Source organism: Oryzias melastigma, linkage group LG2, assembly GCF_002922805.2.
Source record: "Oryzias melastigma strain HK-1 linkage group LG2, ASM292280v2, whole genome shotgun sequence".
NCBI classification, from domain to species: domain Eukaryota; kingdom Metazoa; phylum Chordata; class Actinopteri; order Beloniformes; family Adrianichthyidae; genus Oryzias; species Oryzias melastigma.
This window is the reverse complement of record NC_050513.1, coordinates 1,710,147-1,737,531: the sequence shown is the minus strand read 5'-3', so window position 1 is coordinate 1,737,531 and position 27,385 is coordinate 1,710,147. Positions and strand designations below refer to the sequence as shown.

General features: G+C 37.7%; 3 protein-coding genes across 5 annotated transcripts in view; 2 read left to right on the top strand and 1 right to left on the bottom strand.

Annotated features, from left to right (window-relative positions):
• The first annotated feature begins 190 nt into the window (after nucleotides 1-190).
• On the top strand, nucleotides 191-15,328 carry supt6h (SPT6 homolog, histone chaperone and transcription elongation factor). 2 transcript variants are annotated; one of them, XM_024266575.1, is made up of 37 exons: nucleotides 191-404; nucleotides 1,421-1,531; nucleotides 1,610-1,783; nucleotides 3,076-3,149; nucleotides 3,280-3,454; nucleotides 3,542-3,623; nucleotides 3,716-3,965; nucleotides 4,055-4,156; nucleotides 4,239-4,352; nucleotides 4,438-4,527; nucleotides 4,642-4,784; nucleotides 4,863-5,008; nucleotides 5,086-5,193; nucleotides 5,277-5,557; nucleotides 5,968-6,122; nucleotides 6,517-6,712; nucleotides 6,840-6,979; nucleotides 7,055-7,172; nucleotides 7,263-7,339; nucleotides 7,847-7,982; nucleotides 8,126-8,263; nucleotides 8,332-8,499; nucleotides 8,569-8,696; nucleotides 8,775-8,982; nucleotides 9,331-9,478; nucleotides 10,015-10,157; nucleotides 10,241-10,381; nucleotides 10,529-10,724; nucleotides 10,869-11,014; nucleotides 11,087-11,179; nucleotides 11,328-11,441; nucleotides 11,555-11,679; nucleotides 11,923-12,035; nucleotides 12,107-12,184; nucleotides 12,259-12,434; nucleotides 13,618-13,901; nucleotides 13,998-15,328. In XM_024266575.1, the coding sequence occupies exons 2-37, from the start codon at nucleotides 1,432-1,434 to the stop codon at nucleotides 14,194-14,196; spliced, it is 5,259 nt and encodes a 1,752-aa protein (XP_024122343.1). In that variant the 5' UTR covers nucleotides 191-404; nucleotides 1,421-1,431; the 3' UTR covers nucleotides 14,197-15,328. The 2 variants fall into 2 exon arrangements, with proteins under 2 accessions (XP_024122343.1, XP_024122344.1); XM_024266576.2 differs by lacking the exon at nucleotides 191-404 and adding an exon at nucleotides 499-880.
• Nucleotides 15,329-15,968: 640 nt separating this feature from the next.
• rab34b (RAB34, member RAS oncogene family b) lies at nucleotides 15,969-23,949 on the bottom strand. Of its 2 annotated transcripts, XM_024266573.2 has the most exons (11): nucleotides 23,599-23,949; nucleotides 23,238-23,375; nucleotides 22,093-22,184; nucleotides 20,641-20,706; nucleotides 20,191-20,292; nucleotides 19,979-20,043; nucleotides 19,840-19,891; nucleotides 19,688-19,769; nucleotides 18,807-18,897; nucleotides 18,622-18,729; nucleotides 15,969-17,240 (listed from the first exon to the last, which is right to left on the bottom strand). In XM_024266573.2, exons 2-11 carry the CDS (start codon nucleotides 23,283-23,285, stop codon nucleotides 17,191-17,193), a joined length of 756 nt encoding a protein of 251 aa, XP_024122341.1. In that variant the 5' UTR covers nucleotides 23,286-23,375; nucleotides 23,599-23,949; the 3' UTR covers nucleotides 15,969-17,190. The 2 variants fall into 2 exon arrangements, with proteins under 2 accessions (XP_024122341.1, XP_036071111.1); XM_036215218.1 differs by having other exon boundaries at nucleotides 23,238-23,949.
• Nucleotides 23,950-25,077: 1,128 nt separating this feature from the next.
• LOC112142995 overlaps nucleotides 25,078-27,385 on the top strand; it is a 15,499-nt gene continuing 13,191 nt past the window's right edge. The window contains exons 1-4 of the mRNA XM_024266714.2: nucleotides 25,078-25,368; nucleotides 25,845-25,964; nucleotides 26,912-27,039; nucleotides 27,111-27,374. Coding sequence (XP_024122482.1) covers nucleotides 25,949-25,964; nucleotides 26,912-27,039; nucleotides 27,111-27,374 — 408 coding nt within the window. The 5' untranslated portion in view covers nucleotides 25,078-25,368; nucleotides 25,845-25,948. The remainder of the gene's footprint in view (nucleotides 25,369-25,844; nucleotides 25,965-26,911; nucleotides 27,040-27,110; nucleotides 27,375-27,385) is intronic.

Here is a 27,385-nt window from a genome sequence, read left to right as displayed (position 1 = left end):
ATTATTATTATTATTATTATTATTATTATTATTATTATTGAATATTTATCAATATTTATTGCGTATTGATAGAATTAAATTGTATTATTTATATTGTATTTATTTATTTATTAAGTATATTTTTATTGTATTTTTGTCATCACAAATAAAAAATATTTTTGATACTTTACTTATAAAAAAACAAATAGTAGAGATGCAGTGTTGCTGCACGCGCACACACACGAAGAAGAACCTCATGACGTCACAGAAACTGGTGTTCCACCGGAATTGTCATCGCACCGTAGGAACACACCGCTAGTTCTCGGCCATTTTTACAAGTCCAACCTACGAAACGCAAAATAAAACACAAAGCAACTAACATTTTTTTTTTACTGTATTCGGACTGTAGCAGCAGCCGAGAACCTGTAAGTTAGATTCTTTGGCGTCCATTTCGTGGTAAATAACACGCAGTCCTCAGAGATAGGGATGCTTGTTTTTGTTTAAGCTAACTATGCTACTGCATTGCATTGCTAATGTACTTCGAAGGTGGATTTACTGGGCCATAATTTTGTTTTTTTTGCCGTTGGGAACTCGATTTAAATCTATTTTCTTTTTTATATTCGTTCTAACGTAATATACTATGAGTTTAATGTACATGTTGTTGAAAAACGGACGTCCTTCAATGTTTTAACGTTGCTTGTTAGCTAACTTGCTAACTAGCATTTACTAGCTTCTTAAGTGGTTGTAGGTTCTTATTTTCGATGGTAACATGATTTCCGTATATGTATATTGGTAAAATACATTTTTTAAAAGTTAATAACGTATTGGAGCTTTGTCTTTATTACATAAATAATGTCAATTAACGGTAATATTTAGATACTTGGAATTCTCCGTCACCGTTGTGAGTACGCATTGCGACATCCACTTGTAAACTCGATGTTCATTGTTATAACACAGGCGTTAGAGTAAAAATAGCCACACCAAAGTGATGTTAAACGCAATATTGTGATGTTTAGTCTTTATTTTTTGTTCAAACAAATTGTGAATTTTAATCTTTTCAGATTTTTGCTAACTTAAAGTAAAGGGCTTCAAATGTAAAGCCTCCTTAACAAAATCTGCTTATGAATCACGATTTCATCATAATTTATTGCTTGTGAATTGGTAAACTAAACAGCACATGGTCAAATTAGATGACTGTATATTATAGAAGGTGTTCTTGCTGTGATTGTCAGTCTTTTTTTGTTTTTAAATCTACAGCAATTCAGTGTTTGACACAGTCAATTTTTGACATAAAAAAAAACATATTTCATATTGATGCTGTGAAGGATAGATTAGAGTTTCGCGAATGTTTGCCAATTAAATTCATTTTGCTAGGTTTTTGGATGTGTCCAGACTTCCACCGGGACCCTGTGTAGTTAACATTATCCCTAATTTTTTGCAGGATTGGCTACCATGTCAGACTTTATTGATAGCGAAGCCGAGGAATCAGAGGAGGAGCTTGAAGAGAAAGACCTTAAGCCTAAGAAGACTCAGAGATTTCTGGAAGAAGATGGTAAGAAATTCTTTGGCCTGAAAGATTTCTCTTTTCCGAGTTGGAGTTTGATAACAACTTCCTGTCAATTCAAAACAGATGAAGAGGAAGATGTTGACAACCCGGAAGAACAGGATGAGCATGGGAATTTGCGTGGTCTAATTGATGATGGAGATGATGATGGGGATGAGGAGGAAGAAGAAGCACCAAAAAGTGGAAGTGGAGGGGGGAGTGACTCAGAGGAAGAAGTGAGGCGTCGCCATAAAAAGCGCAGTAAGTTTTTTTTTTTTTTTAGCTTTTATACAACCTGTGGTGACTAGTGCTGGGTATTACTTACTATTATTTATGTTCCATTTTCATTCAAGCTTTTACAATTCAACAAAAAATCAGATTTTGCTTGATTATTTTAGGTATCGCTTTATTTGTCAAATGCTAATCCTTTAATCAATTTTGTTTGGCCGTAAAAAAATTCTCACATAATTGGTTATGAAGCTTAACAAAGGTGGAACTTTTATTAATAATATTATGAATTTCCTTGAAAAAAACTAACAAATACTTTATTTGTATTAAATGCAAAATATAAATAATTATATTACATGGATCCCACTAAATGTTCATCTTATAAAGTATTTTTTGTAATTAAAACTATATATTTTTACCTAAAATAAATAAAATATTGGATCTAAATTGTATAGTCACCATATTTTTATAGAGGGGTGCAAATATACATAAATGCCCAGGAATTTTCCTCATCTTTAGCTCAATCCCAGGTTGCACCAGCGGCTACAACCACACTTGGAAAACTAGAACAAAGTGTTCTAAGTGTTTCATATCTGTTGTGGGTTTCAAATGTGGAGAAATGTAAATAATATTCTCAGAGCAACACAGTTCTGAGATGATTGGATATTTAAAGGGGGGGAGAAAGGCTTTTCTGTGTTGTTTTTCAATTTTTTTAATGTAAAATTACTTTTATTTATTGTTGGTTGTCTGTGTGGTTAGTTGTGCTCTTTATCTATTTTGAATTAGGTCAAATTCATCTCTGATATTAATTTCATGGATTTGTTTTGGTTACTAATGTCTATAAAAATCACATTTAAATGTAAATCTACGTTTTATTTACAAACTAACCCTGCATGTTTGTCTTTGCTGGCATGTTTAGCTCAAGTCATGTTTGTTGAAGTTTTTGTATTTTGTCATCATTGTGTGACTTTGATGATACCAGATAACAGATACAGCCTCACAACACTTGGTTTGGTTCTAAAGATCAGTAAAGAGAAACACTAATGGGTCCGAGCCATTTTTATTACTGATAATAAAAAAGTCAATGTAGCTGTTTCTGCACTTTTATTTTGATGTTTTTGTTGTGCTGCGACCCATAGGTCTCCAAACTAATAAGAATTGAAAGAGATGTTCCACCTGTTCTCACCACCAATCTGTTTTTTTTAAGCCGAGAAGTTTGATTATGTAGCATGCTTAATGGTATAAAATTGTGTTGAGTTTAAGAAAATAATCCTACGTATGACATTTTTCTTCAATTATCATTTTCTCTTATATTTTTTTTCTAGATTATGATGACTACCTAGATGATGACGATCTTGACCTCATTGAGGAAAATTTAGGCGTCAAAGTAAAAAGAAGGGTAAGAATTGTTCAATGATATTCCAAATCTTCATTCTTATTTTTAGACTCAAGCTGTGCTGAACTTTGAGCATCTTTTGGTGAGATTTGCAGCTTTTCTGACAGTTGTCCTACCTGTATATAATCTGCAGAAGAAGAAATATGACCGTGTCAAGACACTAGACGACGATGAAGATGACGACGAGAAGGACCTGATTGCAGATGAGATTTTTCATGGAGATGGTGATGGAGATCTGGAGGAAGGCGAGGCCGTGGACGAGCCCCTCCAGCAAGTAGATGATGAAGAAGAAGATGATGACGACTCAGGTTGGAAAAAGTCCTGCTAGTTTGAATATATCATCAGTAGGTTTACACGGATTCTAGAGGAAGAAGTTCTGTCTTTTCCTACCACAGATATAAATGATTTTATCGTGGATGATGACGGCCAACCCATCACAAAAAAACGGGGCAAGAAGTTCTCTGGATACACAGATGCGTGAGTGTTTGAGCTGTTGTGGTGAAAAAAGCTTTTCGCATTTGTTTTTGGTACAAATAAAATGTAATTTCTTTCAAATCCTCTTTCTGCAGAGCCCTCCAAGAAGCCCAGGCAATTTTTGGTGGCGACTTTGACTTTGCTGACATTGATGTAGATGAAGGAGGTGAGGAAGAAGAGGAAGATCAAGATGAAGAGGGCTGGGACCGACCGAAGAAACAGACTAAAAGGAGATTGGGAAGAAAGAGCATCTTTGAAATCTATGAGCCCAGTGAACTGGAAAGCAGTCACATGACTGACCAGGACAATGAGATTCGGTCCACAGACATGCCCGAGAGGTTCCAGGTATATTAGTTAATTAAAACAGTTTTTTTTTACTTTTTAAATCAAACTACAGCTGAATGTTTTGCTAAATGTTTTTTTTTCTCTTTCAGTTACGATCCATTCCTGTTAAACCTGCTGAGGATGAAGAGCTGGAAGAAGAAGCAGAGTGGATCTTCAGGCATGGTTTCTCCACTCTCACCATCTCCATGCAGGTGCTGCTTCTGTTTCTCGGCTACGTCAGGAGATAATAACAACGCTTGTGGCTAAACGGATCACTTTACTTTTTCTCCAAAGGAAAGCACAGATTATCTCGACAGAGGAACAACCACAAATTTCAGCCGAAAGGGTCCAAGTACCATCGCCAAGATTAAGGAGGCTCTGAACTTCATGAGGAATCAACAATTCGAGGTAGCACAGATTTAAATCGTTCAACTTTTACTGATTTCTAATTTTTTTTTTGTCTAAACTTACATTTTTATAACACTTTTCCCAGGTTCCCTTTATAGCTTTCTACAGAAAAGAATATGTTGAACCAGAGCTAAATATCAATGACCTGTGGAAGGTGTGGCAATGGGATGAAAAGGTACTTTTTTATTTTATTCATTTGTGTTTTGATGCACATATTTTCTATTAAATATGTTATGCTTGCATCAGAACTTTAGCACATTGATTTGTAACCATGTGGAAATGATTTTAGTGGACTCAGCTGAGGACCCGAAAGCAGAACCTGACCCGGCTGTTCCAAAAGATGCAGTCATATCAGTTCGAGCAGATATCTGCTGACCCTGACAAGCCTCTGGCTGATGGGATTCGTCCTTTAGACACCGCTGACATGGAGAGGTGCGACCATTAACACTGCAGTTGTACTCAGAGAATGAGAAACATTTTTTTTTTATCTTTATCTGTTTTATCAAAAAGGCTAAAAGATGTACAGACTCTCGAAGAACTTGGAGATGTGTACAATCACTTCCTGCTCTACTATGGTCGAGACATCCCCAAGATGCAAAACGCTGCAAAATCCACCAAGAAGAGGCTCAAGAAGATCAGAGAAGTGACAGAAGATGGTAAGATAATGTCAAGTCATTATAATAATTAAAAAAAATGTCTCATTTTGGCTTATTTAAAATGATTTGACTTAAAGGGGAAGAGGAGGAGCTTGAAATTGAAGAAGAGGAGGAGCAAAAAGGCCCTGACCTCAAGCTGGCATCTCGCAGGGATATGTACAGCATTTGCCAAAGTGTTGGACTTGGTTAGCCTTTTGTTTTTTTTACCACTTTTAGTTTTATGAATTGAGATGACTGCTATCTTCATTTTGGATTTCCCCTCTTGCAGATGGCTTGGCTAAGAAGTTCGGTTTGACCCCTGAGCAGTTTGGAGAGAATTTAAGAGACAGCTACCAGCGTCACGAGACGGAGCAGTTCCCCGCCGAGCCGCTAGAACTGGCGAAAGATTATGTGTGCAGTCAGTTCTCCACTCCCGAGAATGTGCTGGTTGGAACTAGATATATGGTTGCCATGCAAATTGCTCGGGAACCTCTAGTCAGGCATGTTCTCCGCCAGACCTTCCAGGAAAGGGCCAAGATCAACATCAAACCCACAAAGAAGGGTAAAAAGGTAGGGTGATTATCTGCAGAGGTTAATTAAAGACTCACTCTGATGAAAATTGTTTTTTATGATCTTGTGGCATAGAAAATTAAGCTTGAAATTGTATCTCTTTATTCAAATTGTCAGAAGCAGTTTGAAAAGGAGCTTATTTGTGACGGGCCTCAAATTAACTGCTTCAAACTCCTAGCAACATGGAGGGGAAGTGTGGCGGAGTGGCCACCGATCCCGCCCACAACTCGGAGGCAAATTTCTAATGAACTCCTGCTATTCTGTAGAAACTGTCTGAAAAAATGACACAGTTTAGGCTAAATACTAAAAAGCCACTGGAAATGCTGGTGATCAGAGTGGGTCTTAAAAAAACAATAGTCACAGGCATTTATTAAACACTCTTTTTTTTTTTTCTTGATCTTGTCTATTAGGAGGTAGATGAGGCTCACTTTGCCTACTCCTTCAAATACCTGAAGAACAAGCCTGTAAAGGAGCTGAATGGGGACCAGTTCTTGAAAATGTGTCTGGCTGAGGAAGAAGGACTTCTTACCATAGACATCTGTATAGACCTCATAGGCGTTAAAGGGTAAGAGAGAAATATTATATTAGTTTAAATATATATTAGTATTGTTTATTATAATCTTCTCTTCTAAATTGAGGCATAAATGGTGGTGATTGAATACAAATAATTTCAATGTTTATACATCCAGTAAAAATACATACACACAGCAACAAACATATTAAAAATAAAGAATCATGGTTCGATTCATGAATCGGATCACACCCAAGCAACGATCCACAGCCCTGTTATTGTAACAGAAGCATTTCTTCTTATTTGTTCTGCTGCTGAAGTTAAAAAAAAATTATGGGGCTAATAGTTTAGATAATAATAAACCTTCAAATCTTCTAGATTTACCCACTGCAGTGATTCTCCTTCACTTTTGCACCTGTCGTGATGATGTTCTCCTCCTGTTTCTCAGGTACGCTGGGGACCAGACATACTTTGATGAAATCAAACAGTTCTACTACAGGGATGAGTTCAGTCATCAAGTCCAGGAGTGGAACAGACAGCGAACCTTAGCGATAGAGAGGGCCCTCAATCAGTTCCTCTACCCTCAGATGGCCAAGGAGCTCAAGAGCAAACTGATCGCTGAGGCCAAAGAGAACATAGTCAGGGTACTCAGTCATGCACTTCCTAAACAGAATGTTTTAAGCATAAAAAACAATGTTGCTAAAAGTTAAATAGTCGAATTATCTATATTTTTTTAACTATGAGTTCTTGAAATCTTTTTTTTTTTTTAAGTCCTGCTGTCGCCGGCTGTATAACTGGCTGAAGGTGGCTCCGTACAGACCAGATCAGCAGGTTGAGGAGGATGATGACCTGATGGATGAGAGTCAGGGGAAGGGCATTCGGGTGTTGGGGGTGGCGTATGCTCCGAGCAGGTACGTACTTCATTAAACATGGGGGTTTGTTCTTCAGTCTGATTGTCCTAGTAACGGGTATCTTCACCCTGACAGAGATACACCCGTTTTCTGTGCTCTGATAAATGGAGAAGGAGAAGTGGTGGACTTCCTTCGACTTCCTTACTTTATGAAGAGAAGAAATGCTTTCAGGGAGGATGAAAGAGAGAAGAAGGTAATGGTCGTTTGAGGTTTTTTGCTCCAAAATTACACTTGTTGGTTGATGGGTTGTTGAAAGTAGCTCTTTTTGTTTTGTCATTTTCAGGCCCACGATATTGAAAATCTTAAGAAGTTCCTATCGAGTAAAAAGCCTCATGTTGTAGCTGTCGCAGGAGAAAACCGGTAAGAATATTTTTTATTCATTCAGTCATCATTTGATGTTACTCTGTCCCTGACATTTTGTTTAACAAGCACATAATATGCATGAATTTACAGAATGATTTTCTGATATTTACGCAACATCCAGATTTTACCCAGTTGAAATACCAGTTTTATCTTTAAGTTAAAGACTTTCTTTATTTTTTAAGCATTTAGCAAAATGTCGTAAAAAAATCATTTTCTTTAACCTTTAACCATGCATACCAAATCCATCTTATTAAGCGGTTCTATTTAGTGAAAAGTAAATCTCAAAATGACATCTTTTCTTTACATAACTCATATAATAAGAAGGAACAAAGAAGAAAAATGCCTATAAAAGTAAAACACTTTACCTGGAAAGTACTTATGTGTATTGAAAGATATTCCACAGTTGCTATAAATGCAATTTTACTCCTCATTAAGCTAAACAAACACCGGTTTAAATCACTAAAGTCTTCAGTTTGAATTATTAACCCTATTTTGTGTGTGCAGAGATGCTCAAATGATCATGGAAGACATGAAGAGAACCATCAGTGAGCTTGAGCAGGAGTCCTCTCTGCCTCCTGTGGGGGTGGAGCTTGTGGACAATGAATTGGCCACATTGTACATGAACAGTAAGAAATCTGAGGTAAATACGTTTTATTTTAATCATAAACCTCCTTCAGACACGAGTCCATTACTTTTATCTGCTCCATTTTTCAAATCTACTTCTTATAAATTGCTGCTTTCCTTGTTTTCCACTGTTTTATCTTGTATTTGTTTTTTGCGAAGAACGACTTCAGGGATTACCCGCCTCTGCTGAGGCAGGCGGTGTCAATCGCCAGGAAGATCCAGGATCCGCTGCTGGAATACGCTCAAGTCTGCAGCACGGACGAGGACATTCTCTGCCTCAAGCTGCACCCGCTGCAGGTAGGATTCGTGTTTTTATCAAATTCTGATTTAACGGTCGTCATAGTGAAACCAGTCTTCTCTCGCAGGAGCATGTGGTGAAGGAGGATTTACTCTCCGCTCTTTACTGCGAGTTCATCAACCGCGTGAACGAGGTGGGAGTGGACGTGAACAGAGCCATCGCCCATCCTCACACTCAGAGCCTGGTTCAGTACGTCTGTGGTCTGGGACCAAGGAAGGGTTCCCACCTTCTGAAGGTATCATATGAGTGACTTGAATGACATTCGTTTTTGAGCTACTGACTTCAAGAACGCTTTTTCTTTCAGATTTTGAAGCAGAATAACACTCGTCTGGAGAACAGAACACAGCTCGTCACCATGTGTCACATGGGGCCTAAAGTGTTCATCAACTGTGCTGGTTTCATCAAAATAGACACAGCTTCACTTGGAGACAGGTCTCTACCTCAGATTGTTTAATGATTATCCATCTTACTTATAAATCTCACCTCATTTTTTTATCTTGAACTTAACAGCACGGACTCGTACATTGAGGTTCTGGATGGTTCTCGCGTCCACCCTGAGACCTATGAGTGGGCTCGCAAGATGGCTGTAGATGCCCTCGAGTATGATGAGTCTGCAGAAGACGCAAACCCAGCCGGGGCTTTGGAGGAGATCTTAGAAAATCCAGAACGTCTCAAAGACCTGGACCTGGACGCCTTTGCTGAGGAGCTCGAGAGACAGGTTTGTTAAAGCTCTGTCACTTCAGTTATAGTTCATGCTTTTATGTTAGTAACTGAAACAGCTTTAACACCTGAGGCGTCACCAGTGACACAAAATCTTAACATACTGTAATTTTTCAACCATTCCAGCAGATTTTGTAGGAGAAAAGCAGCGTGAGCCACTTTTCTCCTTAAAAGTCAGCTGGAATTTCATTGATACCGTGAACGGTTGAATAATTACAGTAAATTAAAGAACATAAACACTGGAGCTTCTGTGTTTTAGTCATTGCAGAATACCTTACCTTTCAGGACTCTCGAGCCTGAAAAACAGTTTTACTAAAATTCTTGTTATATTTGGTTTTGTTTGTAGGGTTATGGCAACAAGGGAATAACGCTGTACGACATCCGTGCAGAGCTGAGCTGCAGGTACAAAGACCTCCGAGTTCTCTACAGAGTGCCGAACACTGAGGAGGTCTTCAACATGCTGACCAAGGAGACTCCTGAGACCTTTTATATCGGTAAACACAACAACACCCGATCCCCTAAAGCAGGGGGGTCAAATAATCCAAAACACACATTGAAAACGTGACTTTTTAACATAATTATGAACTAGATATATAGCATTACCTGTGATAATGCTAGTGTGAATGCTGTAAACTGAATTTGGCTGCTGAAGATGCTGTGCTGATAGATGAAGATGCTGGATTTCTCGATTGACTTAAAGCCAAAAATGCTGAAGCTGATAGCCAACTAAAATATTAGCTAAATGCCAAATTAGCCCAAAAAAATACTAAGAAAAAAAATCTTAGGTTAGCCAAAACAGCTAGCATATAGCTGAAATATTGGCTAAACAAAAAAAAAAAGCCTAAAAAAATCTACATGAAGTGTACTATTCTAATTACCTTACTATTATAATAAGATGAATAATTGTGGATCAAATTCCCCCAAATAATGTAGTTTTACAACAAGTTAATTTATCGTTTTTACAGATGCAAGTAAATATTAGTATAGTGATGTTAAAGAAAAATTAAAATGTTCTTTTTTTCTTTTTTAGGAAAGCTGATCACCAGCATTGTGACCGGTATTGCTCACAGACGGCCTCAAGGAGAGAGTTACGATCAGGCCATTCGTAACGATACCACCGGTCTGTGGCAGTGTCCGTTCTGCCAGCAGGACAATTTCCCTGAGCTAAGCGAGGTACAAGGCACCAGAGGTTCCTTCTTTTGGAAATCTTTTCCTGCTGATATGAATGAGTTTTTACTTTTCTGCCTTTTGTTTAGGTGTGGAATCACTTTGACAGCGGCTCGTGTCCTGGACAAGCCATTGGGGTGCGGAGCAGATTAGATAACGGCGTCCAAGGATTCATTCCCACAAAGTTTCTCAGTGACAAAGTGGTCAAACATCCAGAGGAAAGAGTGAAGGTGAAGTGTTGTTTTCTGTTGTTGTGAATAGAGTAAAGCACCAGCAATGAGAGGATTCTTCTGCGTGAGAAACGATTAAACAGCAGAAACTGTTGGTTTTTATTGCTGCTTTCCATCACTCATCCATTTGTCCTCTTCTTCCCTCAGGTGGGCATGACAGTCCACTGCCGCATTATGAAGATCGACATCGAGAAGTTCAGCGTGGATCTCACGTGCCGCACCTCAGATCTGATGGACAAGAACAACGAGTGGAAGCTTCCTAAAGATAGTTACTACGATTTCGACACAGAAGCTGAGGACCAGAAGCATGACGAGGAGCTCAAGAAGAAACAGCAAAGAACACGTTAGTTTGAAAACACACGTTTGAATGTTATTATTACTATTAATAAGGCAAGTTTCAATAAATGTAGAAAAATGTTTTTATTTAACTGAGATTATAGTTTATTTACACATCAGAGATTTCAGGTTTTATTCTCTATCTTTTCAGCATATATAAAGCGTGTGATCGCCCATCCCAACTTCCACAACATCAGTTTCAACCAGGCGGAGAAGATGATGGAGACTCTGGACCAGGGAGACTTGATCATCCGGCCCAGCAGCAAAGGGGAAAACCACCTGACAGTCACCTGGAAAGTAAGAAATCTAGAAGACACAACATTTTATTAATTAGGAGGCATTTTATATTTTCACACGTGTGTTTTGCAGGTCGCTGATGGCATCTACCAGCATGTGGATGTGAGAGAAGAAGGCAAAGAAAATGCATTTAGCTTAGGACACACTCTCTGGATCAACACTGAGGTGAGCTGTGTTCTTTTTCCAGCTTCAAGAGGAGCAACTTCTAATGTGAAAGCATTACAAAGACAAACTTTCCCCAACTGTCTGGTTTTCTTTATGTACGAATATGTTTTGTATAGTTTTTAATGAACATATATATATTTTTTTATAGGAATTTGAAGATCTGGATGAAATAATTGCTCGCTACATTCAGCCAATGGCCTCATTTGCACGAGATCTGCTCGGACATAAGTACTTCCAGGACTGTAACGGGGGAAGTAGAGAGGTATGTGCTGATATTACAGATTCAAGTGTTTTTTATGTTAAAGCATAAAAATTAGAGCTAAAACCCTCACAGTCTTCTTTAAGAGGCTTAACCTTTTCTCCCCTCTTTAATAGAAAATGGAAGAGGCGTTGATCAAGACGAAGAGGGAGAAGCCTACCTTTATTCCATACTTTATTTCTGCATGTAAAGATCTACCTGGAAAATTCATTTTAGGCTATCAACCTCGTGGAAAACCTCGGTGAGTTTTTATTGCTTACTTTTTAACTTTTAAGGGATCGTCAAATTTGAAATGTTATTTTTTCTTCTTTTTTTTAAGCTGCACAAATTGTTTCTATGTTGATGACAATTTAATTTGATATTTAAACATGTAAACACATTTATTTTGTTAGTTTTTTTGTCCACAGCTTTGAAGATTGTGTTTTTTAATTACCTTTTATGGAAGTATTTTTTTTAGTTGTACACAATTGTCTCTTCTTTTTAGGATTGAGTATGTGACCATCACCCCGGACGGTTTCCGATATCGCTCTCAGATATTTCCCACTGTAAACGGGCTTTTCCGATGGTTCAAAGACCATTACCAGGAGCCTGTGCCAGGTATTGAAGCCTGCCATTCATTGTTGAAGTTTTCTGTAGACAAAAATCTCATCGATTCTCTTCCATCCAAGGCGTCACTCCCACCAACAGCAGTCGGACAAGAACGCCTGCGTCTCTGAACGCCACCCCGGCTAATATCAACATAGCAGGTGAGTTCTGGATTCTGTAGTTCACGATCCGCCGTTCTTTCCTTTTTCTGATTTAATCCCGTCTCTCCCCGCAGACTTGACACGCGCCGTCAACGCACTTCCAAGAAACATGACTTCACAAATGTTCAACGCCATCGCTGCCGTCACAGCCCAGGGCCAAAACCCCAACACCACCCCTGCACAGTGGAGCTCCAGCCAGTATGGTTATGGTGGGAGCACAGGAGGGGGCGGGAGCTCCTCTGCTTACCATGTGAGGAACTTTTACCTTCATTTGTTTAACTCTACAATGAGGGTGAATTAGGTCTGTAACAAGAGCTGGAAAACTCACAATCTGCTCCCAAAAATTAGATTAGGAATATTTGTGATATTTGTTCACTGAGTCACGATTTTTATAAATTTAGTGTAGTGAAATAAAATTGGTGAATGATGTATTTATTGCTCTGAAATAAGAATAAGGTTGGATTTTAAGTATATAAACTAAAAAAGTAGCAGAATGTCACAGGAAGTAAACAAATCTTTAAAATAAAGTGTCAAAGCTAAACATTATTAAATAAAAACGATTCAGTTTTTTGTTTTTTTTTTTGTTGGAAAAAAATTAAACTGGAAGTTCTGTTTACTGACAAGTTCTAAAAAAATTCATTTGCTTTAAAACCGGAGCTTTAGCTCCAGTGTTAACATTCTATTGATTCCTCAACGATTGATGCAATTAATGTAATTCCAGCGGATTGTGAAGCAGCCTCACACAAATATCAAACACTGCTCAATAGTGAACCGATTACGTAATCACAGTGAATCCGCTGATTCTGCAGCGGAGAAAAGCGGCTTTTCTTCGCACAGATTAGACACTTTAGAATGTAAAGCAGTGCAGAACTTTGATGATGAAAAACTGTGGGGAACATTTTCAGGATTTTTTGGTACATTATCAAAAAAAAATTATGTTTATGTTATTGCTGAATTTAACCAGAAAATTAACAAAATTAACCAGAAAATTAACAAAAGAAAATAGTTTAAAGTGACAAACATCGTCTCTTTCTGTCTAAATCCTTGTGTGTTTATTAGTTTTGTTGATTCTGATGTCCTGTTCTGAATACGTTTATAGTGATTTAAAGTATATTATTTTAATTTCATATATCCAGTAAAAAGACATACATAACTGTAAAAGTATATTATATTAAAAAGTAAGAATCATGGTTTGATCTGCGATTCATTCAGCTCGATTTGTGAATCAAATCGCCCTCTAAGTAGCGATCCACATTCCTACTGTTTATGAACATTTCATAAAAACATAATTTATTTTTCACTAAAGAGACAGGATTTATAACAAAGTTTGTGCAATAAAGTTAAAACTGTTACACAATACAAAAACGAGATGAAAGTAAAGCACTAAAGTTGTTTTTAATTTTCCCAAACCAACTTTTCTTGTTTTTGTTTAGATGTTTGCTACACCTCAGCAGCCCATAGCCACACCCATGATGACCCCCAGCTACTCCTACACCACGCCCAGCCAGCAGGCCCTGGGTACCCCCCAGTACCCCGGCTCCACCCCTCAGTCCTCTCACACGCATCATCAACACCTCCCACATCACAGCCACCCGCCTCACAGCAGCCACCACGGCCACTCTTCGGGAACGCCGTCATCCTCCACGTCATCCAGAGGACGCACGCCACAGCAGCAGCAGCCGCCGCCTCAGCAGCCGACGCCCCAAAAACAACCACAGTAAGTACAGGAGAATGTAAATGCAGGCACCACATGGGGGCGCTAGCCCCACACTTCTGTTGTCATGGATTTAAGCTCCGCCCCTTCTCCCCGCAGGCCAAGCAGCAGCGGCAGCAACGCCTCGGCGGTGGACTGGGGAAAGATGGCCGAGCAGTGGCTGAAGGAGAAGGAGGCCGAGGGGCGAAAGAAAGCCTTGAGGATGACGCCGCGGCCGTCACCCAGCCCCATGATCGAAAGCACACCCATGTCTATTCCTGGAGACGCCACGCCCCTGCTGGATGAAATGGACCGATAGGACACATAGGGGGGTACACACACCCCCCTACCCACCCTCATCCTTCGTACTGCCATTTCCCCGACTCCTCCCACTGACACCCACATAGGATATCCCACCTACCCAGTCTGGTGTCAAAGGTCACGTCCTCCTGTCTGCTCATTTCACACCCAAAGCTTTATATCTCTGACTGCGTAGTATTTTGTATAGTCAGCATAACACTGTTAGTCGTTTGGAATGGCAGTACAATAAAATAAAAGAACTTGAAGTATTAGTTACATAAAGGATATGGACCTACACAGACACTTACAGGCCGGCTGTCCTAACACCCCTGTTTTTGGTTTTAGTTTGATCTGGGGGGGGCAGATATATGATTGGTGGAGTTCTGCCCAAAACAGATCTTTGCCAATCAGAAACTTTTTTTTGTATGCATCATAATGAATAAAGACGTTTTTTTTCCCTCCTGCTTGAACTCCACTGTTCACATATGTCAAACACAAACTGTACAGACACGGGGGGGGGGTGTTCCTGCAAATGAGCTCCACCACATGCTGTATTACGCTCAGACAACTGTGTTTTTGGCTGCTGTAGATAGCTGCTCATAGGATGCCTCAGTAAGTGCAGTGGTTTGCTTTAGAGCGTGAATGTGAGGACAGATGTTTTCAGTGTCGGACAGTCTGCTGTCGATTCTGATCTTAGGCCGCATTCGCCGTCGTTTGGATGTTATCCGAAACAATCTCGCAGAGGAGGAGGAGTGTGGCTGTTATTCTGAAGACACTATCAGCTGAAGATCCTATTAGACCGACTTCATCCCATTATGTTTATATTGTTAGCTCGGTAACATTTTGAACTGCACGCAGTTCATTTAGAAAATGATGATAAATCTGGTTGTCATTTGGAAGTTGAATGTCTCTGCTGGCCTCATGAGTTTTGTTTTTGCTGTGCCACAGTGTAAACAAGCAGCCCCGGTATTTAAACGTGTGCTTTTGGTACCAGTATGCAGAGTATCATGGTCGATTGTTTTTAAATGAGGTGACACTTTTACTGAAAATCCTGCAACTTGTCAGACTGTCAGCAGTCATTGATGGAGGTGTCTGCTCGGCTGATGGTCTTTTCTACATGTGATCCCTTTAATAAAAGTGTTCCTAGTAAACCACATGTGTCTGTCGTACTAATCTAACAACACTTTTTAGACAAAAAAAAAATAAAAAGCACAATTTTATTTGGACTAATCTGCAACCTCATTCGACTCCTTTACTCCTCCGTTTTAGCTCCCAAACTGAAGAAAATTACAATTTTTAGCACTGATTTAATTTGAGTTAGTTAGGTTTATGAATTTATAGCTGAGGTGGTCCGGTTAGATAAAAATGTGTCGTTTATACTAAATCAAGAAGCACTGTGTGATCAACCATTCCCACAGAATGCTGTTATTTCTAAAACTGAGAAACTTTTTGGTGAAAAGTTCAAGTATTGATACTCTCTATACTTTTTCTTTAAAAAAAAGGAAAAAAAAAAACATGTTTATACTCACAGCAATAGAAGGTAGGAAAAAGTAGACATAAAAAATGCAGTTTTCATTTTTTGTTGTAGTTAGTTTACTGCAGCGGGATGATCTAGAGTGGCATAGGATGTCTTATTTTGTAAGGAAGTCACATGATCCTCCGTCAAAAGAAAATTTCAAATAAAAAAAAAAATCCTTTTTCATTTTTATTATGCATATTCACTTATATTTAAAAAAAAAGCAATATAATAAATACAAAGCACAGTTTTTAAAATCAAAGACAGTTTAAATAACTGCCACTAAAGTGGGAGGAGGAGTTAAAAATATAACTTTTTTTTCAAAATCCAAAAAATTCAATTATAAAATAAAACAGCTTTAAAAAAATCTAAACTCTTGTCAAAAATCTGATTTTTTTACTATTTTTATTTTATACGTTTAGAGGTCTTACTGGGAATAAAACAATCTTCAAATAACACAGATCACTTCTGAATCTTATCTTTAAAATCAAACTTTATTTTGACTTCTAGTCGAGTAGATGATGAATCGCCAATTTAGCCGAACTGAATTTCGTTTTAAAAGTTGAAACTGCAAAACCGGCCGAATCATCAGGAATGAAAGGTGGATTTTCCTACCTGTAGTTTTATTAATTGTCGTAAATATATTAGATTAGACAGCCCTTTCTTTATGCATTATTTACTATTTTGGAGAGATGCAACTCAAGCAGCAGCTTTGTACAGCATGGAGGGGGCAGTATCATGATGTAGGAATGTGACATAATTACATTTACTCTTAATTTTGAAAAATATAAATATATATATATTAGTGTATAGATGTGTCACACTAATAAACAATCATTTTGTGGCCAAAATTATTTTATTTTTATCATAAATATCTGATACGGAGTGACAAAGATGGCAAAATGTATATTTTATTTTTTTAAAAAGACAGTTTATAGGAATATTTTTTTTGATTGAATTTAAACTAAGTGCACAGAAGTTTGTAAAAGTGCGATCTCTTCTTGACCTTGTCTTATTCACCAAGAAAAGAGGACATAACTTTGCTGCTTTCTCCCCATTCCTAAAAACAATCCCTCCATTTTTAAGATCATGTGAACTCCTGAGTCGGAGGGGAGAGCTGCATTATGGGCATGACGCTGGTCACTGGAGTCAGCGTGCGCATCGAATTAGAAGCACGGAGTCATATGACAAGGAGGCCAGTGAGAAAACCAGGAGAAGAAACGCTTCATTTCAGCCTCAGCAGAAACAGATTTTTTTACAAAGATATCAGTTTGTGAATTTAAGACGAAACTTAACAACAACAAGGATCTCACCAAGCTTTCAAATATGTTCTAGTCACAACAGACGGACTTCCTTTCAGATCGTATTCAACATGTTCTGTATCATCTGCTGACATTACTCTGGAAGTCTCCAGTCTCCAGCACCACCTCTTCACTTTCTTTGTCTTTGAGTTTTCCGCCTTGAGTTGATGCCTCTTAAATCTAAAGAAACTCAGTTTCAGCAACAGTTGGACTTCCTCTTGGGTTTGTGGTCGGCATCTGTGATCCCTGAATGCAAAGAAAAATGGAGCAAAAGAACTGCATTATGGGCATGTTTCAACTTGTCAACAAATAAACAAAAGATTAGAACAAATAAGTACGTAAGGAAAACATAAATGAAGCGAGAAAGAGATAATGCTCAATGAAGTGTGCATTATTAGAAATTAACGCACGCCATGGAAACCCTGAACAGTACGATTGCTTAATTCCCGATAATGCGCACTTCAGTGAGCATTATCCCACTTATACTGTGGTCACTAAAAAAATAAATAAATATTCTATCAATATTTAGTACTTTATTCTTGTTATTTCTTTGGTTTAGATCACTTTTTCACAAAAAGTTGACTATTTGATACGTGATGCGGCGTGACAACACCAACCTCAACTGTGGCGCCAAAGTAAAACGATATATATGCCGATGACAGATTAAATAAAGCATCAGTTTAGAGAGAAAGTTCACCTCTTCCTGCTTGTTTTTGTCCAGATGACGAAGAAAAAATTTGTTTTAAAGAAGCCTGCGCAGTGATATAGAACATTTGGAGTGCATTAGGTGTGCATTATCAATGTGGGTTAGCGCTTTATAATCTACACCCAGCAGCCAATCAGAATCGAGTATTCACTCAGACTATGGGATAAAGGAAATGAACCAATATCACCCAAAATATAGTAAAAATTATCAAGAAAATAACAGTTCCGACATGTGAATCATCTCAATTTTGTTGGTAGATTTCATTAAAGTAGTGAGAAAAAAACAAATATTCAACTTCAACTTTTCCATTTTTTAAAATAAAATCTTGGAATTCAGAATTTGTCTAAAAATGGTTTAGTTTCTGTTCTTTAAGTCACTCAACTTAAGCCAAATGTTTATAATCAATACCTTGGTGAACAAATGGTTAACAGATGCTTTCATGACTAATGTTGATATTTTCACAAATTATTGTTTCATTATTGATTTAATGCACAGCTGTAAACCAGCTAAAACTGAAAACGTGAACTTTTGTTGATAATCCAGTCGATTTAACGATAAATCTAAGTGTCATTTGACCTCCTAACTCCCCTGGAAGACTCCAATAAATGTATTTTATTATTTTTATTGTAATATTGGTACAGGTAAATAGAGAAAACTGGTGAAGAAACAATAAATATACACATTTTTATAGTTCTATTTAAGCATCAAAACCAATAAATAAAAGCTTAAAAGCTTAAGTTAGTATAATATATTTTAGATTTAAATCTGAATTGTTTCTTGTGTTGCAGTGGTGCAGTGTAAGCCGACATGCATGTGATATGATGTACATTCCTGCTGCAGGTCTCGTGCTAACCCCCTGATGATGAGTGTTAGCTCAGTCAGAGGCTTTGTCCATCTACACATGGGAATGAAATGACTCACTGACGATGTCTTTGACCTGTCTCGACCCGCTCTTCTCAATCTCTGCTAAAATGTTGGCCTCAAAGGTCAGAGAAGCAACTCGTAGGAAGAAGTCCCTGACGCCGTCTCCTGAGCAGAAGAGCCAGAGATCAGGAAACAGACGATACAACGGAAGAGCGTGAGGCGCCGGCGTGCTTCACTCCCACCTGACTTTGCAGACACAGCCCAGTACTCTGCTTTGATTTCCTCAGAAAGTCTGATGGCTTCCTGTTCTATACAGTTCAGCTGATCGGGAGTCTGATGACCAAAATAAAGACTTATTAGTGAATTTTGGGAGCTTAGAATAAATATTAGTTATCATAAGACTAGTGATTTTTTTAGCTCAAATCCTAAGAAGTATTTGAATATTCTTTTGAGAAATCAATTATTTAAAATGTCCTTTAATACTTCCTGTTTAAACAGTTACTGAACAGGAAATCTACAGTTATATAATTATCCTTTTAGCTATTAATATTGAGTATTTTTAATTATTTACAGTCAAGTCCTCTTCAAAAATACTCCCAGAAATGCCTGTTTTAATGTTTGGGGTGTTGGTAGAATCATTTATAAAGTCAAAACATTTTTTATTAAATATTAAAGATTTTAAATATTTAGAGAACTCCCTTTAGAATATACGGAACTGGAGCTTTGAGGTAAAATCTGCTCTTTTGGGAGATCATTTTGTTTACGTCAAGCCAAAAATGATAAGTATTGACATAAAAGTAGAAGCTATAAATGTTAAAAAAATTACTTTTTTAATTACTAAATATATGTTTTAAAGGGTTCACTAAAAATACACTTCCTGAGAAAAACAATATGACAAAACTGCTCCATAAAAAAGTTTTTTTTAAATTTGTTACATTAAAAGTAAATTTCATCAAGTTGAAATTTTGAGTTCATAGTTTACCCAACTTAAAAATGGAATTTGATAAAAACTAATATTTTTAAATGTAACAAACTTTAAATTGATTCAACTTTAAACAGTGTGATGAATTTCCTGCACTTTAATCTCTACTTTTTGCTTGTATTTTTCATAAAAGTTACTCACACTGAGGTCTTTTTTGGTGCCAGCCAGGAAGAGTAAAACACTAGACGGGTCATTTTCCTTCATGGCGTCCTCCAGCCACTGCCTAAACAAACACGCTGATGTAAAATGTGAAACAGACTTCCAGCAAAGTCCCAAAAACAGAGGCTACATACCTGGCGTGTGCTAAAGAGGTCACACTGCTTAAATCAAACACCACTATGATGGCTGCAGAGAATTATTTAAAGAAAAAAACACAGCTTAGCTGAATGGAAACAATAGTAGGAATGAATTATTTAATTGTAAAATCTGCACCTTGTGCTCCTCTGTAATACGTGGAAGCTATGCACTTGAAGCGCTCCTGACCCGCCGTGTCCCAACTGAAACAAATCAGAAAAAACTAATCGACATTTAATTGTGGCTTTTTAATTTAAATTTAGCTAGAAAATAGTCTGACCCATGAAGTAGGTAATGTGAATGTAAATCAGTGTGCAGACAAATCTTAAGGAGCAGAGTGGCAAACTCACAGCTGCAAGCTGAAGGGAACGCCGAGCACCTCAAAGCGCTCCATCTCAAAATCCACCCCGATGGTTGCTTTGTAGTTCTTATCAAACGCACCCTTACAGAACCTGAAGACATAATAGAAGCATTTCCTATCAAAACTGAGAGGGAGAATTCCAAAAAAGAACCGCTTTAATTTTCTCATTGATCACATGTTCAAACACAAAGTTCAAAATGAAGTAATTGAATTAAAATGTTCATACAAGCAGGAACAGCTTTTCTTAAAAATCTTTAGTGATCTGCACATATTGTACACTTCTTGCAATAAATAAATATAAAAATCAAACTATTTGCAGTTATTGTCCATAAAATACAGCTTTTTTGTTTGCTTTTGCTTATGAAAAGAATCAGTACATTGTCCCTGAATATCCAGAAAACAAATTCATAACTGGGATGCTTATTGATTAGATCTTCACCTGCTGATCAGACACGTCTTCCCAACAGCAACGTCTCCCACCACGATGACCTTCGCCACATTAAAGCTACCAGGAGGAAGAACAACAGACGGTTTACATGCAGGAATCACAGAAACCTCAGGCTTTTATTATGCAACACAACAAGAAACGTAAAAATCTTATTTTTAAATGTTACAAAATGTGCAGCTACATAGTTTCAAAGCTATATGTATATATTGTCATAATGGTCCTTTGAATTCAAACACTGTTTGTACTGAGGTGACCAACGTTCTATGGAAAGCTAGAGTAAAATTTAAATCAACTTTATTTATTACCATAATTTTTTTATATTGAAAGCCTTTATTGTAATTGCAATTGTTTAACATTTTTTCATTTTATTATATTTTTTAATTTATCTGATTTTCTTTAAGGTCATTTTTTTAGTTGAAAAATCTCAGTTTTGATTTTTTTATGTAAAACAAAATGTTTAACTATTAATAAAATGATACAAGAAAGTTCAATTTATACTGCTAATTTAAACAATTTAAAAAATCTGTATTTTGAATATGTTTTTGTGGCATTTTTTCTCATGATAGACAGCAAATATCAAACAATTTAACTTAAAAATATCTGAGAATTTTCTGCTTTATTGAGTATTTATTTATTTAAATAGTTTAAAATCAGTTGAATCGTGTTGGTAAAAGCTTGTAGTTGCAATTGTTGCAATATTAGTTTCGGAGTATGGGAGCAGTGAGCAAGTGAATGATGGGAAATAGGGGCGGGCTTACTCTGCGTCACGAGGTGAATTTTTAATGAACTTCTGCCGCTCTGCAGAAACTACGTCCTAGAAAATGACCTTTTTTTAAAAAAAAAATTGTCTAAAAATGGCATAATCATAATTAAAAGATCACTGGGAATTATTTTAACATAAATCAAAAGATGATCAGTGGGTCTTCAAACTAACAAAATTAGCTTTAAAAGTATCAATGTATCAATTAATCAAATTGTGTTAAATTGAAGAGTGAAATTTGAATTTGGGAAAATCTGTGAACACGTGTGACACTCCAGAATACAGAAATGTTTTAAAAATGTGATAAAATTGTCAAACTTCACTTTTGTGTCAGTATCTGTTGGGATATCTGTTAAAAACAGACAGCAGATGAACAGATTAGTTATCTCTGAAGCTCTTCTCTAAACTTAATCAAAACTTAACAAGATCTACATTTTTTAGAAGACTGTTTTCTGATTTAGTGGTTTTATGCTTTTTGTTAAAACATCTTCTATCTTATCTTGAAGAATTTGGTTAGATGTGGGTTTGATGGATATCAGCTGACCCTGCAGACATAGCGTGACTTCTAAATTCTCTGCTAAAGCTAATTGGTTTAAGCACACGTCTCCGTCTGTAGCTCCAGCCAGATGAGAGTGTGCAGTCCCGACACTCTGATTTGTGTTTTATCTAGTTCCCCGCCTCACCTCAGAGCTCCAGCCTTCTGCGTCTGGCATGCAGCTTTCACCTTTGGATGGAAGCCCTCTTTGGTGTGCAGAGCTGCATGAGGGCTGAAACACTGCGGAGGAGTAAGCAAAAGAACAAAAACTGAAATCAGCAGAACAGAAGAAGGGCGGACATGTCTAAATGGCGTTTTTGCCTGCTTGAAAGCAGATGATCTGCGTTAAATCTTCATTTAGTTTGTCAAACTTTTTCAGCTACGTTCCAAATAGACTCAACATCAATAGTTGCACTGTTTGTTGTAATCGCATTACACTATATGTGTGTGTGTCCATGTGCTTCATCTTCTTCCACAACAGTTAAGATGAGAGTTCAGCCAAACCTTCCAACTCTTCATTCATTTTCAGCTCCTTCCTGTTGAGAGTTGGAGTGTTGAGTGTGCAAATCAGATCATACGGAGACAATCATATTCCCTAACATACCATTGGATGAGGCAAACCCACATGAGAATGATGCAAACACAATAAATGTATTAATCCGGGAATTATTTTCTTTTTCCCATCAACAAAAGACACGTTTCCTCTCTATAGTGCAATCTAGATGTCATAATTTTCGCTTTTTTGTCATTCAATATGCAGGTAAACACATGAACTTTTTTTAAATTAAGTACTTTTTTTTTCAAAAATAATGACATCTTACAACAAAACAAAAAGGAATTCAACTTTTCTTCTGTAAAAGAAGTCTAAAACTATGATAGAGTCCGTTCCGAGTCAAGGATGTTACTTTAGTCGTAAATTAAATAAAAAAAATTGAAATCTAGAAAAAAATCAATAGTTTGTGTTTTATATGGGGCTTCATTCGTGTGGGTCCAAATACACAAACAGTGTAGCAAAAACACAAACACATTTTTGGCACAAATGGAACTCCGTACTCTTTGTCTTCCCTGCCATTTAATGTTCCAAACACCAACTGAATAAATGACATGTATACACATTATACAGTGACTACATTTTAAAAATATTACATATTAACAATTCACAAAAGTTCACTGACAATTTCCTCTTAAGTTCACTTTTACCTCTCAGACTTTGGTTTTAAAAAAGTGTCTGTTTTGTTAAAAATAAGCATTTTTTTTTATGTATTCAGTGCAGATGAGTTTGTGGTTCCGAACCTTCGGGAGGTGAGTGATGACCCGGTCCTTTTTCACAGGTGGTAACATGATGCTGCAGGTTTTCAGGATCGCAGCCAGAGACACATTCAGTTGTGGCCGTAACCAACACTCCTCGTATTCAAGAAGGCGTGCACATTTCTGCAAAAAAAAAAGAAAAAACTCATTCCTGCTTTCTCTTAAATATAGCATGAGTGAGTGGTACAGTCTTTATCAAAGTGTGAGTATGAATGTCAAAAATTTAAGTCAAACAGAAGAAAACATCAGCAACCATAAGAGAGACGTATCCAAAAAAAGAAAAAAAAAACATAAAATCAAATCACTAGTTTTAAAAAATAATAACAAACAATTGGAACAACTTTACCTGAATTGAGTAAAAGATGACTATCAGTGTGAAATTCGGTGAAATTCCAAGTTTAGCAGCAAAACGTGAAGTATTCGTGAAGTACTGAAACCACCAGCCTGCTCTTGAACTGGACGTCCTCTCCACAGCAGACGCTCAAACTGGAAATTCACATTTCTCCTGGAGTTAGACTCCAAAACGAAAGGCTGTCCTCTTGTGGACATTTTTCTCTGTGAACTCTTAAATGTCATGCAGGACTTGAGTGGGTTGATTGTCTTTTTTTTACTTATTTACTTTCAGAGGATAAATGTAAAATGCTAGTTAAATAGATGTTGAATGTGGGGGGGGGGATAACAGTAATAGAGTTCAATTTACATTCAGAAATGAGTAATATATTAAAAATTACAGACCTTGTCTTATAAGAGTTGCTGTGTTTCAAAATAATATAATCAAGTAAAAGTTAAATGTGGGAATCAAAATTAATGAATGTGTCAATTTAACATGAAAACTCTGCAATTTGCTTTATAACATTTGTATTTTTTCTATTTAAGATTTTATTGTGGTTAACAAAAAATAACTTAAATTTAACAAGAAAAAAGCTATGTGTGTTGTTCATCGCAAATGAGTGATAACACTTGTTTTCAACCACTTTAAAACTCCTCATTGATAGCAAAATAATACATTAATTTAACCTCTAAAATGCTGTTGTTAATATTTCTTTACATTTTAATTAAGAATTGTGGAGAAACACTAAAATGTTTCTTTTGACAAGTTTGTAGAGGTGTTTGATATAACCTTCCCTTCTTATTGTGGATTTTCATTGATTTTTAATTTTAGCTGTTAAAATAAAATATATTTACACTTGTAAATCAACAATGAAAGTTGAAATGAAATATGAGCATGAGCAAATAACTTCTAATTTTCTTAAAAATAAGCAATTAAATATTAAAAACATTTCAACATCTAAGCTCCTGATGATTAGATTTTTTTATTATTGATATGCAAAATACAAACAATAATACAAAAAAGAGAACCGACCAACTCTCCCCAGCTGCTTTCGCCCAAGGGGAGAGTTGGTCGGTCCACTTTTTTTCTGGGAGGTCAAGCCCCAGCGAAGTCGCTCGTGATTCAGCGCTGTATGCACTGCCATACTGGAACACCACGAGGCGAGATATGTGCCGGTCCGACCTGTCCTCAACCAGCTCGACCAACTCCCAGTAGCGGCTTTGTCGCCGATCGCTATTTATACTGGGTGTATTATCCCTTAGTGTAAACTAATGGTTTCACTTCCGGTGCACTTTTTTCAGTGTGCCTTGGCGAACAATGAATGACATACTATATATTACTTGTTAATAAAATATGAAGAAACGTAAATATAACTATGAAAGGCTTTTTCTAGAGCAAATATACATTTTTAGCCGCAGTGCATGGTGGGAAATATGTGACGGAATGGGTGCTGTCTGTCAGTCCCTGTCACTTCCCGATCCCCTTTCCCTAACCACGCCCTAATCGCGCACATGTATATTACGTCACTTCCTCTTTGCCGCCAACATTTGCGACGGTGGAGAGTTTTGGATTTGATTTGCGTCAGCTGGATTTGATTTCCGACAGTTGGGTGATCGGGTGGCCGAAACAGAGATCCAACAACTGTATATTTAACAGCTGATTGCCACAGTCGCTACTATTCCATAAACCGTATTCCAAAAACATCCATTCATCTGTCAGTAACGGATCACCTCCTTCAACAGAGTCACCACGTTTAAAGGATGACATGCAGTTACGAACTGAAAGGTAAATACAACTTAGCTTCAATCCTTGATATTTGTGCTTCGTTGCTAATTTAAACCGTTCATACATTTCATAAATACAACGTTAGAATATTTGTTTCTATAAAGATCTAAAAACGTGTTTTGTATGTTCTTTTTAGTGTGTACTTGTAGAATTTTCCTGATGATCATGGAGGACATAAGACGAAATGAGGATTAAAATTGTGTTTTTTAACATTTAATGAATGAAATAGTTGTGAATCAAGAGCAAATGAAAACATGTTAGTAAAAATGTTGTAGTTGTGTAAAATCTAAAAGTTCTACAGACACATTTCTGTACTGTCACAGTAAATGTTATCAAGTCAAAATTGTTGATGGTTTCATAATTGCTGAGGCAGGAAAAATAACATTACCTTTAGTTTGTAATTACCATTTAATCTAAATTTTAAATTATTTTCTCCATGGTACATACGATAAACCCATGAAATTCTCTGTTTGTAGATAGAATATGTCCTGGACAAAAACCGTCCTCCAGGAGAGCTTATAGTGAAGGAGGATGATATCTGCTCAACCTGTGAAGACTTTTAGGGCCTGAATATGGTAAAATGGATGGAATCCTCCGTAAGTATTGTTAGTCCAAAATACTGTAAAGAAAACATCATGTGACGCAAGATTTGAAGAGTATTTCTTTGTGTTATTTCAGATTGGGAATGTTTGTCTAATAGCTGTGAGCAAAGCTGCACAGACATGTCATTAGTCATTCTGGTGCATCTTTTCTTTGGTTTCAGACATGATGGTGTTAATGTTTGTGTGTTTTTGGGTTCGGAGGGTGTACAGCCCTACCAGTTTGAACTGGAGGCTTCCTCATCTGAGGATACAGGGGCTTCGGATGACGATGGTGAAAGCTCATGCAGCGATGGCGCCGAGAAGACGATCAAACTTGACTATTTATAAGTCGTAACATCCCGACGAACCCACGGCGCCCGCCATGCCCGGCCCGGGGCCTCTGAACCGTAAACCCCCCTCAGCGCGGCGCGGCAGCCTCACCCTGGCCGTCCGGCGCGCGCCCGCCAGGTGCCAGTACACCCCCCGCGTTCCTCCTCCGGAGGGCCGGGGAGGGCTCAGAGCCTCCCCCTGACCGGAGAGCGCCCCTCTCCTTTAGTGAAACGGGAAATTCGTGAAGGGAGACTCCCTTCTTCGGCACATTACTGCACCCAAATACCACACACCTATTCACCATTATCCCGTTCGAATCCCCAAATCCACGACAGTCCAAATTCTATTATGTTAAGTAATTCCATGCCCAGAAAGTCATCACAACACTAGCACATCTAGCTGTATGTTCCTGTACTGACGTCACATGACCTATGACCTAATTATTGGTGGCTGCCCAAAATCTGAGCGACCGCAATATCTTTGAACGCTTGAAGAGAGTGCACGGGGCTGCGGGTGACAAAATAATTATACGGGGGTTCATTTGTGACATAAATACTAATGTTTTATTGCAGTTTAAGAAAAATCTCGATTTTCACTGCACGAGGCCTCTAAGTTCTCCCTTTTTTTTTCAGTTCTTTTCTCAGCAGATGTCAGGCAGCTGCTGCAGCATTTGGAGTTCCTGGAGCGGTTTATTAACAGTGAAGATCCAGGACCAGAATGTGAACAGGAACTCTCCTGCAGTCCTCCTGAACCTCCATTGGTGAGTATCCTAAAGGATGATCTCGAGAGTGTTTGGATCTCTCGTTCCACTGTCCACTGCATCATCCACAGTCACTGAGGAGGTGGTGGCCATTCGCCATAAGGACCTTCAGCTTCCAAAAACCCCTGAGGACCTGGAGGTGGAGTCCCGAGGGTTTGCAGGGCTGGCACAGCACAGAGTTTTTCCTCAAAGCTGCAGGTGCCATCGATGGACGCCACATCAGGATCAAACCTCCTGGTGACCCTGGCATCATTCCAAAAGCGCTCTCGATTATAGAGCGTGCTTTTGGAATTATGAAGACAAGATTCAGAGGCATCTTCCTGCATGTGCTGGAGGTGCATCACAC